This window comes from Callithrix jacchus, chromosome 21, assembly GCF_049354715.1.
Source record: "Callithrix jacchus isolate 240 chromosome 21, calJac240_pri, whole genome shotgun sequence".
Lineage (NCBI taxonomy): Eukaryota > Metazoa > Chordata > Mammalia > Primates > Cebidae > Callithrix > Callithrix jacchus.
Window position 1 is genome coordinate 50932983 of NC_133522.1, and position 17012 is coordinate 50949994.

At 57.6% G+C, this 17012-nt stretch overlaps 1 protein-coding gene and 1 pseudogene across 5 annotated transcripts; one reads left to right on the plus strand and one right to left on the minus strand.

Moving 5' to 3' along the window:
* Positions 1-45: 45 nt before the first annotated feature.
* Positions 46-9070, plus strand: LOC128930350 (uncharacterized). Of its 5 annotated transcripts, none has more exons than XM_054248993.2 (5): positions 46-206; positions 962-1958; positions 2092-2257; positions 2380-2507; positions 6572-9070. In XM_054248993.2, exons 2-5 carry the CDS (start codon positions 1582-1584, stop codon positions 7275-7277), a joined length of 1377 nt encoding a protein of 458 aa, XP_054104968.2. In that variant the 5' UTR covers positions 46-206; positions 962-1581; the 3' UTR covers positions 7278-9070. The 5 variants fall into 5 exon arrangements, 2 of the variants coding, with proteins under 2 accessions (XP_054104968.2, XP_054104966.2); XM_054248991.2 differs by having other exon boundaries at positions 46-74; XR_008478312.2 differs by lacking the exon at positions 46-206 and having other exon boundaries at positions 310-1958; positions 6572-7823; positions 8051-9070.
* Positions 5599-6178, minus strand: LOC144580707 (putative uncharacterized protein encoded by LINC00205; annotated as a pseudogene).
* Positions 9071-17012: the final 7942 nt, after the last annotated feature.

A 17012-nucleotide genomic window follows, 5' to 3' on the forward strand; every position in this document is an offset into this window, starting at 1 on the left:
CGCCAGAGCCCACCTCCCCGCGCATGCGTAGGCGCCGTCCCCGGCGGGCTGAGGCGGGATCCGGAACTGCGCGGGTGCGGCTTCTCCACCCTCCTGAGCGCTCGGGCGGCAGTAGCATCGCGGTCCCGGTCCCGGTCCCGGTGGCGGTGGCGCGCGCTGGTGCTGTCGGGGGCGACCTGGCGCAGCCCATTCAGGGGCTCCTGAGGGTCCGCGCGCCCGGGAGGTCCCGGGGTGGGAGGCCCGTGGACACTGGGGGCCAGTGGGGAGGGGGCGCCAGACTGGGGGCCGGGAGGGCTGGACGGCGGGGGCGGGTCCGTGGAGGAGGCTGGACTGCGTGGGCCAGGACACGGGCGGTCGGTAGGCTGGGCCGGCGCCGGGTGCACGCGCCCCCTGAGTTGGGGAGGGGGTGGGAGCCGCGCATTAGAGCCTGGGTTTCTGGTCTGGGGTGCCGTGGAGCTCGCGCCTGCGGCCTCCTGGATCTCCCCAGCCCTGGAGCCCTGGGGAGGGGTCACCCGGGCTGGGGCGTGGGCCTCCAAGGAGCCCTGGAGGGACTGTGCTACTGGGGCGCGGGGCCTCGTGGGGTGAGTGGGAGACCCGCGGGGATCCGGATCCGGAGCCGCAGCCCCTGCGCCGCCCGCGCCTGGCCCCCTCTGTGAGGGTTTATTACAGGTCTGGTTTCGGGAGCCAAGGGCGTTCCCGCCGCCACCGCACACCGCAGCTTCCAGGCAGCTCCGCGCTCCAGAGGGCACCAGCACTGGCCGACTGGCCTGGGGCGCGGCGCTGGCAAGCCTGGCCTTCTGAGGGGACCCACGCTGCTCTAGTGCAGGCAGCCCCCAAAACAGTATAACGGGACGAAATCCTGGAAGGATGCCAGTTACCAAAAAAGAACATAGGAACGCTCATTATCTGTTCAATTAAATTTGAGATCAATTTGTAATCAAGTGTCCTCAATTTTCCACAGAAAATTCCAGGCCCAGAGGACCAAGCTGGTGGTTGGTACTTAGAAAAGCAATGATAGGCATGCGGATGAGGAGGGGCCGCTTAGCCCTGCCTGGTGTGTGAGGCCAGCGTTGCCCTGACGGCAAAGTCAGCCATCACCAGACAATAGAACCAGAGACCAGTGTCTTTTGCATCTAGACACAGAGCATTTCAGAAAACTAGCAAAAGGAATCTGTCCGCCTGTTGCCTAAAAAAGCCAAACTTTGGAAAATACTTGAAGAGATTCATTCTGAGCCAAATGGGAGGACCAGGACCCGTGACACAGCCTCAGGAGGTCCTGAGAACTTGCACCCAAGGTGGCTGGGTTGCTCGGTTTTGTACATTTCGGGAGACATAGGCATCGGTCAGCGCATGTGAGGTGTGCATTGGTTTGGCCCAGAAACAGGACAGCTCCAAGCGGAAAGGCGTCCAGGTCACAGGGAGATTCAAAGGTTTTTCTGATTGGCAATTGGTTGAAAGAATTATGGTCTAAAGGCCTGGAATCCATAGAGAAGAGTGTCTGGGTTAAGATAAGGGGCTGTGGAGACCAGGGTTCTTAATGTGTAGATGACGCTTCATAGGTGTTCACCTTAGAGGCAACACATGGCAAATGTTTCCTATTCAGCTGGCCAGCGTGGTGAAACACAGTCGTCTCTACTAGCAATACAAAAACAAAACAAAACGACACTGGACTCTCAGCCAGTCTCTTCAGAATCAGAAAAAGAGCTGGAAAAAGAAGGGGAGTGTCTACAAGATGTGAATTTCTCCACAGGAGACAGCTTTGCGGGGCTATTTCTAAATTTGTCAAAGAGATCTATTTTGGGTAAAATACACTGCTCCTTTCAGGGCCTGCTGTCACATGATGCTGTACCAGAGTCAGATTGGAACTTGGCGTCTTATTACTACAGAGTCTGCTCTGTCAGTCTTATGACCTGTTTTAATGCCAGTGCTGGTCAGCTGCACCTGAACTCCAAAGGGAGGTGCGTATGATGAGGCGCGTCCAACCCCCTTGCTGGAGAGGAGGGGTCCATTCAGTTGGTTGAGGAGGGTTAGAATCCTACTTTTGGTTTACACTATATGAAGCAAAAATTAAAATTGACTAACCCCTAATAGGGTTCTTTTAAAGCTGCAGGAAGAGGATATACATGCAGGTCAGAGTGGAGTCCCAGCACCCAGAAATGCCAGGTGCTGGACAAAGGCTCGGGGGGAAAAAGACCTCAGCCAGACGCAAAAGCATGAGCTTAAAAAAGAAATAAGAGATGTTGAACTTCATCAAAAAGTAAGCCTTTCTGGTCTTCGAAAGACACTTAAAGGGCAAGCCATCGACGGGAAAAATATTCAGAATAACAGATCTGTCAGAGGGCTTGTATCTGGAACATATAAAGATCTTTTAAAATCCAGGAATCTGACGTGAAGATGGTAGCCAGCCTGACACAAAGGAAGGAACCCGAATGGCCGATAGGAAGGGAAGTAAACATGACGATCTCAGTGGGATGCCCTTGTCACCACTGGACACCAAGTGTTGATGGGTGAGTGGAGTGGCCGGAACCCTCAGACACAGTTGATGGGAGCTGTGCCCTTTGGAAATCATTTCACAGTTTGTGCTCCATCCTGGCTGAACCCATAGCTGGAGTCATTCCGAAAGCAGTGACTAGAATATCCACCAGGGAGTGCCTCAAACCCCCTGAGATGGGCTGGGTGGCATTCCAGAGAAAGAGGCCCCGTCGCCAGGGTGATCCGTCCAGAGCGCTTAGTAGGATCTTGCATAAGGAGAGCCTGCAGTGTATCCTCAGGACAGATAGGACAGATGGCTGACCCAGCCATTCCCTCCTGCCTTTACCTGAACATACCTTCTTATATACCCATGAGTCCTGGACTCGTGCAGCCCTCCCCGCAGGGGGCCTGCAGCTGCTGCAGACATGCCTCTGCAGCCACGCCCAGGCCACACCTCTATGCAGCACTCCCCACAGGGGACCCACAGCTGCTGCATCCACGCCTCTGCAGCCCTCTGCTGCAACACTGCAGCCACGCCCAGGCCACACCTCTATGCAGCACTCCCCACAGGGGACCCACAGCTGCTGCAGCCACGCCTCTGCAGCCCTCTGCTGCAACACTGCAGCCACGCCCAGGCCGCCACCTCCGAAGATGGCGGTGCTGCTTTTGTGAACAGACACTTCTTTCAGATGTCCGTGATCAATGCTTAGGAGGTGAGCGCCCAAGTGGAAGCCGACCCTCTATGGAGGGGCCGCAGAACACCCGACCCAGAAATCAGTGGACCAGCCAAGGCCACCGGGGAACTGAGTGGGCACACCCCTGCCCCGGGCTCCTTGGGACAGGCCAGCCCTGACCCCACTGGCTCTATCGCAAGGACTCCTGGTGGCGCTCTGCTAGACTCGGTGGCCTTAGCTGGAGCCCACAGACCCAGGTCCTACGGGTAGTTCTGTGCTCACGACCTAGAGGCCAGAGCCCACACTGTCTCCAGCAGGCCCAACTCACTTCTCCACGGCAAAGGCTTGGCCTTGCTCCAGGCCCGGGGACTATCCCCCACCCAGTGTTTCTTCCTGGGTGACAGTGGTGGAAGAGCAGGCAAGCCACATGCTGGATGCCACAGCGGGGAGACTCCAGGCTGGCACCCCTCCGCCTCTGTGAGCTCTGGCCTTTCTCCTCCCTGCCTGGGCTGCTTCCTTCAGGTTGGGGAGGCTTTTGTTGACCCCTGGATTGAGGTCCTCATCAGGAATGACCCGGAAGAGGTTTTATGGGTCTTTCAAGAAAGTCTGTGTCTGAGTCTCAGAAAGTGGCTCCGTTCCCTGCACAGCACAGTCTCTTCTGTGACCAGCAGCTCACACAGCGAAGGAGGGGCTCTCGGGCCCACAGGCCATTGCCCTGAGGCTGCCACGAGAGGGCAGGAGAGCCCTTCCCCGGAGCTCCATGCCAGGGGACAGGAGAATCGCAGCTTTGCCAAGCTCTGCATCCATGTGTCCAGCAGGGAAAGGAGAGGCTCCAACACGTGAGAGAAGAGCAGACTGGGCGGCCCCTGCTGAAGCCTCCCATCGCCTGTGACCCCCGAGGGCAGGCCCTGGGCCCCTTCGGCCCGTGCCAAAGCCTCTCCCGTCCCCTGCGGCCCCTGCCGAAGCCTCTCCCGTCCCCTGCGGCCCCTGCCGAAGCCTCTCCCGGCCCCTGCCGAAGCCTCTCCCGTCCCCTGCGGCCCCTGCCGAAGCCTCTCCCGTCCCCTGCGGCCCCTGCCGAAGCCTCTCCCGTCCCCTGCGGCCCCTGCCGAAGCCTCTCCCGTCCCCTGCGGCCCCTGCCGAAGCTTCTCCCGTCCCCTGTGACCCCTGAGGGCAGGCCCTAGGCCTCTGCAGCCCCTGCTGGAGCTCCTCCCCAACTACCAACCTGCTCCCAGCTCACTCAGCTCCCTGCAAAACCTCACCTGAGGGGAAGGAGGCTGTTTGGGCTCAGATGCAGCAGATGCAGCTTGTGGTCCTGGGGCCACACCTGTGAGAGCCCATCATTCCCCCCCTGCTGGGCCCTGAGTATCTGTCCCTACAGAATTCAGAAGGGTCAGCTGTGGGCACTCCAGGCCCCAGCCCCATGAGTGAGCCCTGGGCCCAAGGTGGATGTGGGCCACAGGCCCCCAGTCAGAACACCCACAGCGGGTGGACAGGTGCACTGAATGTGGGTCCCCTCCCGAGAGACATGCAGATGGGGAGGGGCCCGTCAGATCTCAGCATGGCTGGAACTTACACCCATCACCACCTCCCAGCCTCCCTGCCCGACAGGGGTGGCCCTGGGAGCCCAGTCAGCAGTGAATAGCAGAGAAGGGCAGTTGGGGATGTCACCATTGCCCCCAAGACTCCCCTGCCATGGAGATGAGGGAGCTGTCCCTTGGCAGAGGGAGGCTGGCCAGTGGGAGTGGACAGAGAATGGACCCAGCGGCCGAGGACCCCTGAGCTCAGGACCCAAGGAGGGCTCTTCTAGGAGCAGGGACTAGAGCAAACGCCAGGGACCCGGTGCAGGCCTGCTTGTCCGTTGCAAAGCGAATGAGCAGGTTCACGTGTCAGGAGCTTCCGGACTCATGGGTTCCCTCCCTGCACAACACAGTTCCCCAGTAACCAAAGCCTGGCCTTTGTGCCTGGAAGTGCACAGGGAGGTCACAGCGCTGTGAGTCAGTGGCAGGGCAAGGAGTCTGCTTTTCCAGGGCCAGAGACCACACTCAGAGGACTTCATAACAGGAGCTTGGGGCCCTCGAGTCAACACTTTCCCACAGACAGCCTGGCCAGCTCCGTGGACGGAGGAGGCGCCCGAGGGTCCCAGGCCACCAAGTGACCCAGCAGCGAAGGTGCCCGGGGTTTCCTAGGGGTGCGCTGATCCCAAGGCAGCCACCTGTGGTCACTGTACAGGGCACCTGCGCCCCAGGAGACCTGCAGCATGGCAGGGCCTGCCTCCCAGGAGAGACTGGCCAGTGCCTGCAGAGGTCTGGGGGGTCACAGTGAGGGCTCTGCTGGCCCACCTGCCCTGAAGCAGAACCCAAGCCTTCTGCCTTGGGGAGCACCTGGGCGCCCGCCTCCTGTCCAGCCCTGGACACATCCCAGCGGCTACATGTGGGGGAGGTACAGCCTGGGCTCAGGGCCAGGTACCACCCTGCGGGGATGCCAGACCTGGGGGAGACCATGCCTGCTCAGAATTCCCCCCACACCTGGGCTTCTCCATCCTGACCCCTTGGGAGGGGAGGGCCTGTCCTTCCTCAGCATTGCGTGGCGGGTGGGAGGCTGGAGGCAAGGCCTGTGGTGTGAAGCTTCCCCAGCATGGGTCTCTGGGAGAGAAAGCCCCGTGTCTCAGGGAATGAAAACAGAGATTGCGCCACTCACACATTCGGTGGCTCAGAAAAGCATTCACAAATGTTCTGAGCCCGAGTTTGGCTCTAAAGGGATGTGACTGGTTCGTGACAGCTCCACTGCCTGTACCTTGAGAGGGGAGCATTCGGCTTTGGGGGCAGCATTCCCTCCAAGAGGAGCTTCATAAACATCCGCTCCCCGTGGGGTCGCCTCTCCGTGGCCTGGGGCCGCTGTTGGAGGCAGGGTCTCCAGCTGCCACCAGGCAGGAAATGTGGGGGGTGAGCGGGGGTCACGGCTGGGGACCACTGGGGACTGTGAGAATCTGTCCCACAGGACTTTCTGGGATTGAAAAGCTGGCAGAGGTAAAAAGTGCGTCATGCCCTGTGCTGGACCCGGCTGCTTATTTATGTTTGGAGGGGCAGCCTCCAAGGGCTCCTCTTCTCCCTCTCCAGTGATGGCGTCAGTGGAAAAGCAGACGGGGCGGGGCGGGGTGCAGGGCTCTCCTCCCTGGAATGAAGCATATCCGGAGGTTTTCCTGATTCCCGAGCAGGCCCTGACCGCCGGGTTCACGGTGGCAAATCCATGACTGCTGAGCCTGGCCCTGAGCCTCAGCATGAACGTCGCAAAGCCCTGGCCCGGGCGGTGTCTGTTTCATCCCTCCAGAGGGAAGGCATCAAGTGCAAGTGTGAGGTTTAGAGACTAAAAGGAGAAGGGCCAGAAGTCTTGAAAACGACCTTCCCCACCTTGTTCACTCATTCCAGGAATTTGCGAGGGCCTGTGTGTCCTGCGCTTGGTGGGGCCTGGGACGCAGATGTGAAGGGCGCTGCTCTCAGGAGCAGACGGAGGCGTAGACGAATCACTACCATCCACCTCAGGTGCACAGAGGGCCCTGTGGGGAGCCGTGGGTGCAGGGAGGGGACCCCCTGCGTCATGCTGATGGAGTCGGCAGAGTCTCCAGCTTCTGCAGGAGCGGAGCCTGGGGTTCCTCTGTCCTGCGGGGGCGGAGCCTGGGGGGTTCCTCTGTCCTGCGGGGGCGGAGCCTGGGGGGTTCCTCTGTCCTGTGGGGGCGGAGCCTGGAGTTCCTGTGTCCTGCGGGGGCGGAGCCTGGGGGGGTTCCTCTGTCCTGCGGGGGCGGAGCCTGGGGGGTTCCTCTGTCCTGCGGGGGCGGAGCCTGGGGTTCCTCTGTCCTGCGGGGGCGGAGCCTGGGGTTCCTCTGTCCTGCGGGGGCGGAGCCTGGGGTTCCTCTGTCCTGCGGGGGCCGAGCCTGGGGTTCCTCTGTCCTGCGGGGGCCGAGCCTGGGGTTCCTCTGTCCTGCGGGGGCGGAGCCTGGGGTTCCTCTGTCCTGCGGGGGCGGAGCCTGGGGTTCCTCTGTCCTGCGGGAGCCGAGCCTGGGGTTCCTCTGTCCTGCGGGAGCCGAGCCTGGGGTTCCTCTCTGTAAATTGCTTAACCAGATCTTTTGCCCGATAGTTTTCCTGTTGGGACACCTCGGTAGTTTGAAAGCGGTTTCTTGCACCCCTTGCTGGTCTCTTAGCCTTGTAGATGGTGTTCTATTTTAAATTCTGGATATATTTAATGTGAAAAATAGTTACGAAGTGAGCGCCATGAGTCCCTGTGTACCTGTCACCCAGCCCAAGCACCAGGGGCACTGGGGGACTGGCCACACCCCCCCTTTCTTAGGACTCCTGAGTCTCTGGCGTTACTTAAAGGGTGTTTCTTGCAGCAAGACAGTTGAAACAAACTTTGATGTCTCTTCCGTCTTTCTGCGGCTGTGGCTTCTAACATTCTAATAGTGTTCTCATCAGCCGGGCTGAGAACAAAAGAGCGCAGACTGGGGCTGAAGCAACAGAACCGTCCTTCCCGCAGTTCTGGAGTGAGGAGTCTTGGCTCACGGTGTCACACGCTCGGGTTCCTGGCTAACCAGACCGCCTTCCCAAGAACCCTGCACTTGGGAACTGTGTCGCTGGGGGTCACAGGAATGCTGGGGACACGTCACCAGTCACTCCATCGCACGTTGTGAGCTCTTTAATCCACTGGAATTTTGTTTGTGGTTGTGTGAGATACGGCTCTCACATTTTCTGTTGCAAATACGTAGCCAGTTGTCAGATGATTTACTGAAAAAAGAATCTTTTCTTCACTGACCGACATGAAATGCCACCATCACCGTAAACGTCCCTGTAAATACTGGGCACTGTCTCTGTTCCTCAGTCCTGACTGGCGGACTCGCTTCTGTTTCTCTGCAGGAACTCAGGCTCACGGTGACAGCTTTACGGCAGGCTCCCTCCCCAGGCCTCTCGAAAGCATTCCTCTGCCAGTCTGCTCGGCTCTTCTCCCACGTCAAGTTTACAGGCGGTGTCAAGGCCCACGGCAGTCCCGTGGGAGTTTTAAGGGATTCATGTAGTTCACGGGACAGTTTGGAAGATTGTCATTCATGTGACTTAGAGTCCAACTTGAAAATGGATTCAGGCCGGGCGCGGTGGCTCACGCCTGTAATCCCAGCACTTTGGGAGGCCGAGGAGGGTGGATCACGAGGTCAAGAGATCGAGACCATCCTGGTCAACATGGTGAAACCCCGTCTCTACTAAAAATACAAAAAACTAGCTGGGCATGGTGGCACGTGCCTGTAATCCCAGCTACTCAGGAGGCTGAGGCAGGATAATTGCCTGAACCCAGGAGGCGGAGGTTGCGGTGAGCGGAGATTGCGCCATTGCACTCCAGCCTGAGTAACGAGCAGAACTCTGTCTCAAAAAAAAAAAAAAGAAAGAAAATGGATTCTAGCTCTCAACTAATTTAGAACTTTGGCAGTGTTTTAGATTTCTTTGACGGCAGAGGCCCTCGTTTCTTGGTTTGTGGTTAAATATTTTATGAAATCCATGACGTTTTTGTGACAATGAGTGGGACACTTTCCCATGAAATGCAATTCTGTGTTGCTGTTTTAATAAACACTGTTGACTGATGTGTATGATGTTACATTTGGCCACTTGTAATTCTAATAGTTTGTCCATTCATTATTGTGAACTTTTTAGGTAAACAGTCAGATAATTACGCAAATAATTATCGTTGTATCTCTGCCTTTCTAATATTTATACTTTGTATATATTCTCGTGCTTGGCCAGGACACAGGTATAAAACCAAGCTTCTTTCTCTTGTGTCTGACTAATGAGAACGGGTCTAATGCAGGGGTTTGCAAACTGGCGGCAGCCGGGGTGGGGCAAATCCACCCTATGGTCTCTTTTTGTAAATAAAGTTTTATTGAAACACAATTATGCTCATTCTTTTACATATCATCTGATGCTATTTTCATGCCACAGCCGTAGTGTTAAATAGTCCAGACAGAGGCAGGATTGCCTGAATGACCTAGAATATTCACGATCTGAGCCTTCACAGAAAGGTTTGCTGGTGTCTGCCCTAATGTATCAAATACCATGTTCGTTACGGGTTCAGGAGCTTCCGACTCTTTCTAGCTTTCTGAATATCTTGTGGTTATGTGCCTTAAACTTAGGACTAAATATTAAATTTGCCAGATGCTTGTTAAGGAGCCTATCTTTTGAGATGCTCGAGCGTCTCCCTTTTCTAGTCTCTATGTAGTCAGTTGTCCTAACAGATTCTCTGGTTAGCAGAGTTAAAGCTATTAATGCCGATTCAAAATCGGGGAACTGCTGGGCTTGGTGGCTCATGCCTGTAAGCCCAGCACTTTGGGAGGCAAAGGCGGGAGGATTCCTCAAGCCCAGGAGTTCGAGACCAGCCTGGGCAGGATGGCAAGACCCTGTCTCTACAAACACATTTTTTTAAATTAGCCAGGCATGGTGGCAGACATCTGTGGTCCCAGCTGCTCAGGAGACTGAAGTGGAGGATGGCTTGAGCCCAGGAGGTCAGAGCTGCAGTTTTTTCTTTTTTTTTCCAAGTCTTGCTCTGTCATCCAGGCTGGAGTGCAGTGGTGCAATCTTGGCTCGCTGCAACCTCCACCTCATGGGTTTAAGTGATTCTTCTGCCTCAGCCTTCGAGTAGCTGGGATTACAGGTGTGTGCTACCATGCCCGGCTCATTTTTATATTTTTAGTAAAGATGGGTTTCACTATATTGACCAGGCTGGTCTTGAATTCTGTGCTGGGATTAGAGACATGAGCCACGGTGCCCAGCCTTTCTTCCTTTTTTTTTTTTGTGATGGACACTGTCTGGGCTGGATGACAGAGCAAGACCCTGTCTCAAAAACAAAAACAAAAAGCAAACAAATACCTGGGGGAACATCCGGAAAAGTAGGGGACATCGACAGCCTGTGAAACCACAGTCACAAACCAGGTCTCCAAACCTAAGCGTGGGTAACACGTACGTGCAGCTCGCTGGGCTGAGAGTGTGTGACACGGCACAGGCTTGTAGGCCCTGGCACGTTTCTGCGTGTGTCCTCTTCGGATGATAACATGCTCTGGGCAGGAACCTGTGGAGCAGCGTCTGCAGTGGGAGAAAGCCCGTCATACCCTCCTCTGTGGGAACCTTCCAGACAAGGTGGCCACAGAGGGGCAGATATTTCCGAAAGGGGCTTAGAATCAAACCCAGGAACAAGGACGTGGAATGCTGAGTGATTTCACAACCAAAATAGAGTTTATGTCAAATATTGAATATGAAACAACAATTAAAGCTAGCCTGGACGGAACAGCTGCAATGCTCAGCCTGGGCAGGGGCTCAGGAGGAGGGGCTCTTGGACTGCACCAGCAGGACCCGAACCCCAGGGACTTTGGGGCTAAGAGCAGAACGTCTGGACATTAGAGGCAAGCAGGCGGGTGGAAATGAGTGCAAGCTGGGGGTCCCCTTGATACTGGCTGCCCTCCACGTCTCTGTCCAGGTCTGTCTGTGTCCTCTACACATGGCACACACTGCTCCAGGGACGGCCGCACCACAGGTGGGCAGAACATGCCTGAGGAAGCCGGCCGGGCAGAGGGTGGCCAGTGGCTGCAGGCGGCTGAGCTGGCTGGGCCTCGGCGATCGGCCACCTAGTTCTGCAGATTCAGAAGTGGGGAAAGTAGTCAGCACTTGCTGGGGCTGGGATCCAGGCCGGCAGCTGCCCAGCCCTGGGCTCCTTGCTCCACAGTGTGGGCCACACGTTTTCTGAATAGGAGACGCTCCAAGGGGAAGTGTGCACCCAGGCCCCGCAGAGGCAAGGGTCCAGGGTTTCATGTCCCGACGTCCCTGGGCCCCGCCTCTCTGCACAATGACAGTCGTCCGGGAGAGGTTTCCCACAGCTGACCTTCCCTCCAAGACCACTGCAGTCTCATGGATGGAATGTTCATCTTGTAACTGCACAGATTTCACAAACCACAACTTTCCATCTTAATCCCACGAAACCGGGAAGCCCAGACCATGAGAAAGTCAGGGAGGCGGCTTTGCACACCGGCAGGCTGTGGGGGAGGCCTGGGAACTATCCCTGCTGAGGATCTCCGCCCCGCGGAGCCAATCCCATGTGTGGTTCATCCCCTTCTGCGGCTCTTGTTCAGAGCCCCTCCACCCAGAATGTCCCCACCCCAAGCCATGCAGCAGGGCCTCTGTAGGGTCTCAGGCAGCTCCTGACTTCCCGTGAGTCACCTGCAGGAGGTAAAGACGAAAGAGCTGTCTCTAGGGTGGCTCTCACGGCCGCAGAGGGCCGCCCTACACCCTCATCTGTTCCAGAAGCCCCCTAGCGCCTGCCACCACCCACCCCCTCCTGGGGCCTCAGCTTGTCCCCTGCTGCCTCCCCCAGGCCTTGTTCCTCCCTCATCCTCCGTCCCCCCTTGGCCTCCACATCCCATTAGCTCAAGAACATCCTTCAGCCCTGCTCAGCCCGACAAAGCAGAGCAAAACCCAAAGCTGTGCAGAGACCCCCACCGTCTCCGGTTGGCCTTGCCTCCTTGAGCACCAGCCCTGCCTGGTGTCACCCACCCCGTGCCATCCCCACGGCCCCAGCGGCCCCTGAAGCTCCCTGGGTGGGGTCTGCAGCTGCCTCCCTGTCTTTGCTATGGGCAATCCTGTGACTTCATCCACCCCAAACACGCCTGTTCCTTGGCAGCCACTATTTTTTGTTTTCGGAGCAGGTGCTCTCCTCCCCACCGTTGGTCCTGTTCTCTGTGGCTCCCTCCAGGTCCCCTGCAGAGGCCTCCGTAGGGTTCACTGAGCAAGGCCTGTGGGTCCCATCCCTGTCCCTGCCCCCAACACTCAGCTTTGCAGGACGAGGACAGAGATTCACTTCGGGGAGCCCCCACCACATTGAGGCCTCACAGCTGCCCTAGGGGTGGGCGGGTCCAGCAGGGTTGGCCACAGCCCCCCATCCCCTGCTGTGAGCCATCCTGACCACTAGAAGGCCCCGGGTGACCCCAGCAGAGTCTCTCTCTGGGTGCCCACATCCAGGCCACAGTGCGCTCAGGGGCAGGTGCAAGAGTCGGGAGTCTGGTCCAGGAACTGGTATGGACTTTTCCTGGCTTCTAGAAGGTTCGGCTCTGGCCAGGGGTCAGAGGCAGAGCAAAACCCAAAGCCCCCTGAGACTCCTACCTTCTCTGGCGGGGCCTGGGGAACTCGGGGTATGGAGCATGTGACCCTTACCTCTGCGTCTTTTGAGCTGCAGTTTGGGGCAGGTGTGTACCTCCCCGCTCACCCCACCAAGAGGCTGGTCTAAGCCCCTGGCCCCACTCGTGTCCCCATCCCGGCAGCATGGACCAGCCGCAGTCCCAGCCACTCCCAGCACTTCCTGTCTCAGCTGAGGTTAACCAGGGCGGTGTGGGGGTTGGTCCTGGGGCTGGTGGTTGCTGAGAGAAATGCAAACCCAGCTCCGATGGCGGCATGGGATTGGGGTTTCCATGTCATCGTCATGAAGCCCCGAAATGCTGCCTGTGCTTAGCAATTAAAATATTTACTTGGAAATGTTCAGTTTCACACACAGCCAGGAAAGGCGGGGGTGGTGCAGAAGCCCTACTCCCCAGAGCTTTTAGGAGGGGAGGGGCTCAGCCCTCCGCCAGGATGTCTCCCCCACCTCACCCTCCCTGGGCTGTGGTTCTGGGGACGCTGCCACTGGCCTCACACCCTGGAGCGTGGACGGGCCACTCTGGCCTGTCCGAAGGGGAAAGATTGTCAATTCCATCAGAGCTAATTGACGCAGCAGAGCCTGTCTGTGCCAAAACCAGAGTTGAGGCGCCTCCCGGCAGCCAGTGTGGGAAACCCATCAGCTTCTGTGCAGAGCGTCGGGGATGCCGGATGGCCTTTCCTTCCGTTCCTGAAGCCTTCCCCGGAATGCACTTGTGACCAGGGGACTGGCCAGCAGGCGTCCAGGAGGCAGTGGCTATCTGGGAAGGCGATGGCGCGAGTGGACTGGTAGCCAGGAGCGAAAGGCACGGCAGGACCCACCGGATGCTGCTGGAGCCCCAGGCCTCGGCGTGGCCTCTCTGAGTCCCGCCCCTGGGCGGGCGGCCTCACCAGTTCAACCTCCTGGGCCTGGGCATTTCTCCTAAGTGCCTCCCTCATGGTGGTCTTGGGAAGCTGGCATGAGAACCCAGCTGGCTGCAGTCTCCAGGGAAAGAGGCATTCGGGGTACATGGAGGTCCTGCCTTTGTACCCAGCCCTGGGGACACCCCACAATGAATGCCTCCACTGCACCGTCTCTGGTGTCCCTGAGCTTTTGCTCTGGCCCCAGAGCCGGCACTAGGGGTGGATGCAGCAGCTGGTGCACATGACAGGGGCGGCGGAGGGGCAGAGCCCACCCAAGGAACATGCCCCCTAGAAGCTACCTACACTAGCTCTGTCTGGTGTGTGCCATGGGCAAGGACATGCCGGAAGTGCAGGGGCATGTGGGAGACCCGGGTCTTGAGCCATGTCCTGGTGTGCATTGTGGGGATGTGTCCTGTGAAGATGCCACGGCCACCTCACCTCTTTCCATGTGCGGCCAGGGGTGGGCATCATCTTTGCTGTGGGTGCTCCCAGCAGAGGGAGGAGAGCGCCACCCTTGGGCCACCACTCACCAGCAGCGCCTGGACCATGAAGCTGACGTCAGCATCTGCTTGGCTGGACCCAGGGCGGCGGGGGGCTGAGGGCGGCACCCGCTTATTAGCGATGGTTAACAATAGAGGTGTGGTCACAGCGAATTCATCATCCTTGGAATTTGAGGCGTGCTCTGTCCACCACAGTGTCAGGGCTGAGTAGGGCCCCCAGAATCCACATACTGGATCCTCAACTCCCAGGATCTTGCAGCAGGACTGGATTTGGAGACGGGGCCTTTAAGGAGGTGCTTATAGTAAGTAGAAGGAGGTCATGGGGCAGTCCTGGTTCAGTCTGACTTCCAGGGAGGAGATGAGGATGCAGTGCACAGAGGGGCCTGAGAGGATGAACGTGCTGTCTGACCGGCCAGGCCCCTTTTGCCCTTCTGCCTTTACTGTCAGAGGACTCAGTAACTAGGGCCGCCTTGGAAACAGACAGCTGGGACCCTGGTCCTGGGCTTCCCGGCCTCCAGTGCTGTGAACAGTAGCTTCTACTCTATGAGTCAGTCAGTCACAGAAACCTTCTTACAGCAGCCTGGGCCCTCCCAGCCCCACCACGCGGCTTCCTGCAGATGTGAGCAGCTGGGGACGTTGGCCACACTGGGGCTTCTCTTTTCATTTCACTTTCTATTTCAAAACAATTTCAAATACACAAAAAGGTTGCAACAACAGTACAAAGTGTCCATATTATGGATGACTTATTCAGGTTTGACTAACTGTCCCAATAATGTCTGTGTTTTTTTTTTTTTTTTGAGAAGCAATCTCGTTCTGTCGCCCAGGCCGGAGTGCAGTGGTGCAATCTCGGCTCACTGCAACCTTCTCACCTCCCAGGTTCAAGCGATTCTCTTGCCTCAGCCATCTGAGTAGCTGGGATTACAGGTGCCCACCACCACACTTAGCTAATTTTTGTATTTTTAGTAGAGGCAGCGTTTCACCATGTTGATTGGCCAGGCTGGTCTCGAACTCCTCACCTCAGGTGATTGGCTCACCTTGGCCTCCCAAAGTGCTGGGATTACAGGCCTGAGCCACCTCACCCGGCCCCAACCGTATCTTCACAGCAGAAAGATCCACCGTACGGCCACACCTGGTGTCCAGTGGCCATAACTTCATGCTCACCCTCAGCCTGGAATGCTCCTCAGTCGTTCCTTGACTTCTAACACCTTGACTTTGTTGAAAAGAGAAATACTCTCAGTCGGATTGATTTCTTGGTGAGACCTGGGCTGTCAGTGGAGGGAGCAGGTTCATCTGGGTTGTGATGCATTCACTCTGGGGGGCACTGACCTTGACCATCTGGTGGACGTGGCCTCTGCAGTGGTCTCCAGTGGAAATTCCTCCCTTCTCTGTAATTAATACACATTTCGTGGGGGAACGTTCAGACGTGACGTAAACCCCATTCTTCCCTCCACTTTCACTCTGGGGGGCACTGACCTTGACCATCTGGTGGACGTGGCCTCTGCAGTGGTCTCCAGTGGAAATTCCTCCCTTCTCTGTAATTAATACACATTTCGTGGGGTGACGTTCAGACTTGACGTAAACCCCACTCTTCCCTCCACTTTCACTGCCAGGTTTGGCATTGCCTGAATTAATTATTCCTGCAGTGGCTACCAGGGGTGAATTCCTCATGCTGCCACTTATCAGCTGGAATTCCACTGGGGCAGGTGAGCTTTCTTTCCCCCATTTATTAATTAAGTGTATTGCCATCTGTATAGAGCCGCAGAGTCTCAGGTCAGGCACCGGCAATCCTGTTACCGTCCTTTTTTATTTTATTTTGATGTGAAGTTTGTCTCGGTGGGGGCCCTTCAGGCCGGTGCTCTGTTCTTGTCATGTTTTCCGGCATGATCTTATTGGCACGCACAGGCGCACGCCTTTCATCTGCAGCTTCTTCCACCATTTGTATTGAGAACTCTGCATCCTGGTGCCTCCAAGTTGAATCTATACCGTGGGCGCTGCTGTGGCTGCTGCCCTGTCTACATCCACCTCCTGCCAGCCCCGCCGGCCTCCCTACCTGCGATCCCATGCCCGGCCTCCCATGTGTAACCTGTCTCTTTACCCTCAGGGCTCAGCTTGCCTGGAGGCCGCGTCCCCTACAGCTGCCCTCTGTCCAGCTTCAGTGCTTCCTCCATGGAGCCCAGACCCCCACTGGGTCCCCCTGGTCACTGTGGGAAGGAGGGTGTCTTTCAGAATTCAGCTTTCTCTTAATCGAGGGCGGAGTCTCCCTCAGAAGGGGGGGGCCCTCACTCTGCAGCACCCTCTGCGGGAGGAAGTGGTGAGGGTCTGGGCTTTGCTGGTCCTAGGACAGCTTCACTCAGGCCAGGCAATAGAGGAGGGGGCCCCTACAGAGGCTACAGGGTCCCCCAGGCCATCCTTGCTGCCCCTCCTCAGGTGTCATGGTGGGGACTCCGCAGGCAGGGAGCCCGGCTGGTCCTCTCACTCAGGCCCTGGGACTCTACCCCAGCAAAGCTAGCGCGGGCGATTCATGGTTCACTGCTGCGGTAGCTGGGCGCCATCAGAAGTGACCCCATTTGTGACTATCTCTCGGCCTGAGACCTGAGAATGTTCCTCGGGTGAGCACGTTCCCCTCCCTGCAGCCAGTGCCCCCAGGCAGGGGCTGGGCTCAGGCACTGATGGGACAAGGAGGAGAGTGCCCGTCTCCAGGCGGCCAGTCCCTCAGCCTCGCTGCTGCAGCCACAGCTGCCCGGGGCGCACAAAGGGCCCTTGTTCCCACCCAGCATGTGCTCCCGCACTCCGGTCCCTGACCTCTCCCGGACATGATTAGGTGTGGGAACTACTTTCCCGGGCCTGCATTTGACATTTGACATTCATTTGGGAGGAGGCGTCTGGCCCGAAGGAGCCCTCCGCAGGCTCCCCTCCTCATCTCCGTCTACTGCAGAAGGTTTAGGAGCAGCCACCCTGAAGCGCCTGTGACCCCAGACGGGCCTGTGTGTCAGCCACGCAGCTCCAGCCTTCGTTGCCTTCCACGTAGGAAGGCTGGCAGAGGAGAGGAAGATGCCAGGGTGCCAGGGACACACAGGCATGCATGTATGTGCAAATACACACCAGGAACACACGTGCGAGACCCCCCTCCAGGGAAACACATGCAGAGTACACCAGGAACACACGTGCGAGACACCCTCCAGGGAAACACATGCAGAGTACACCAGGAACACACGTGCGAGACCCCCCTCCAGGGAAACACATGCAGAGTACACCAGGAA

Excerpts from the sequence above, each read along its gene's own strand:
- LOC128930350 (XM_054248993.2), top strand. The coding sequence starts at position 1,582 with ATGGCAAATGTTTCCTATTCAGCTGGCCAGCGTGGTGAAACACAGTCG. Across the intron at positions 1,959-2,091 it reads CACCTGAACTCCAAAGGGAG|GGTTCTTTTAAAGCTGCAGG; the intron begins GTGCGTATGATG and ends AACCCCTAATAG. Across the intron at positions 2,508-6,571 it reads TGGACACCAAGTGTTGATGG|GAATTTGCGAGGGCCTGTGT; the intron begins GTGAGTGGAGTG and ends CACTCATTCCAG.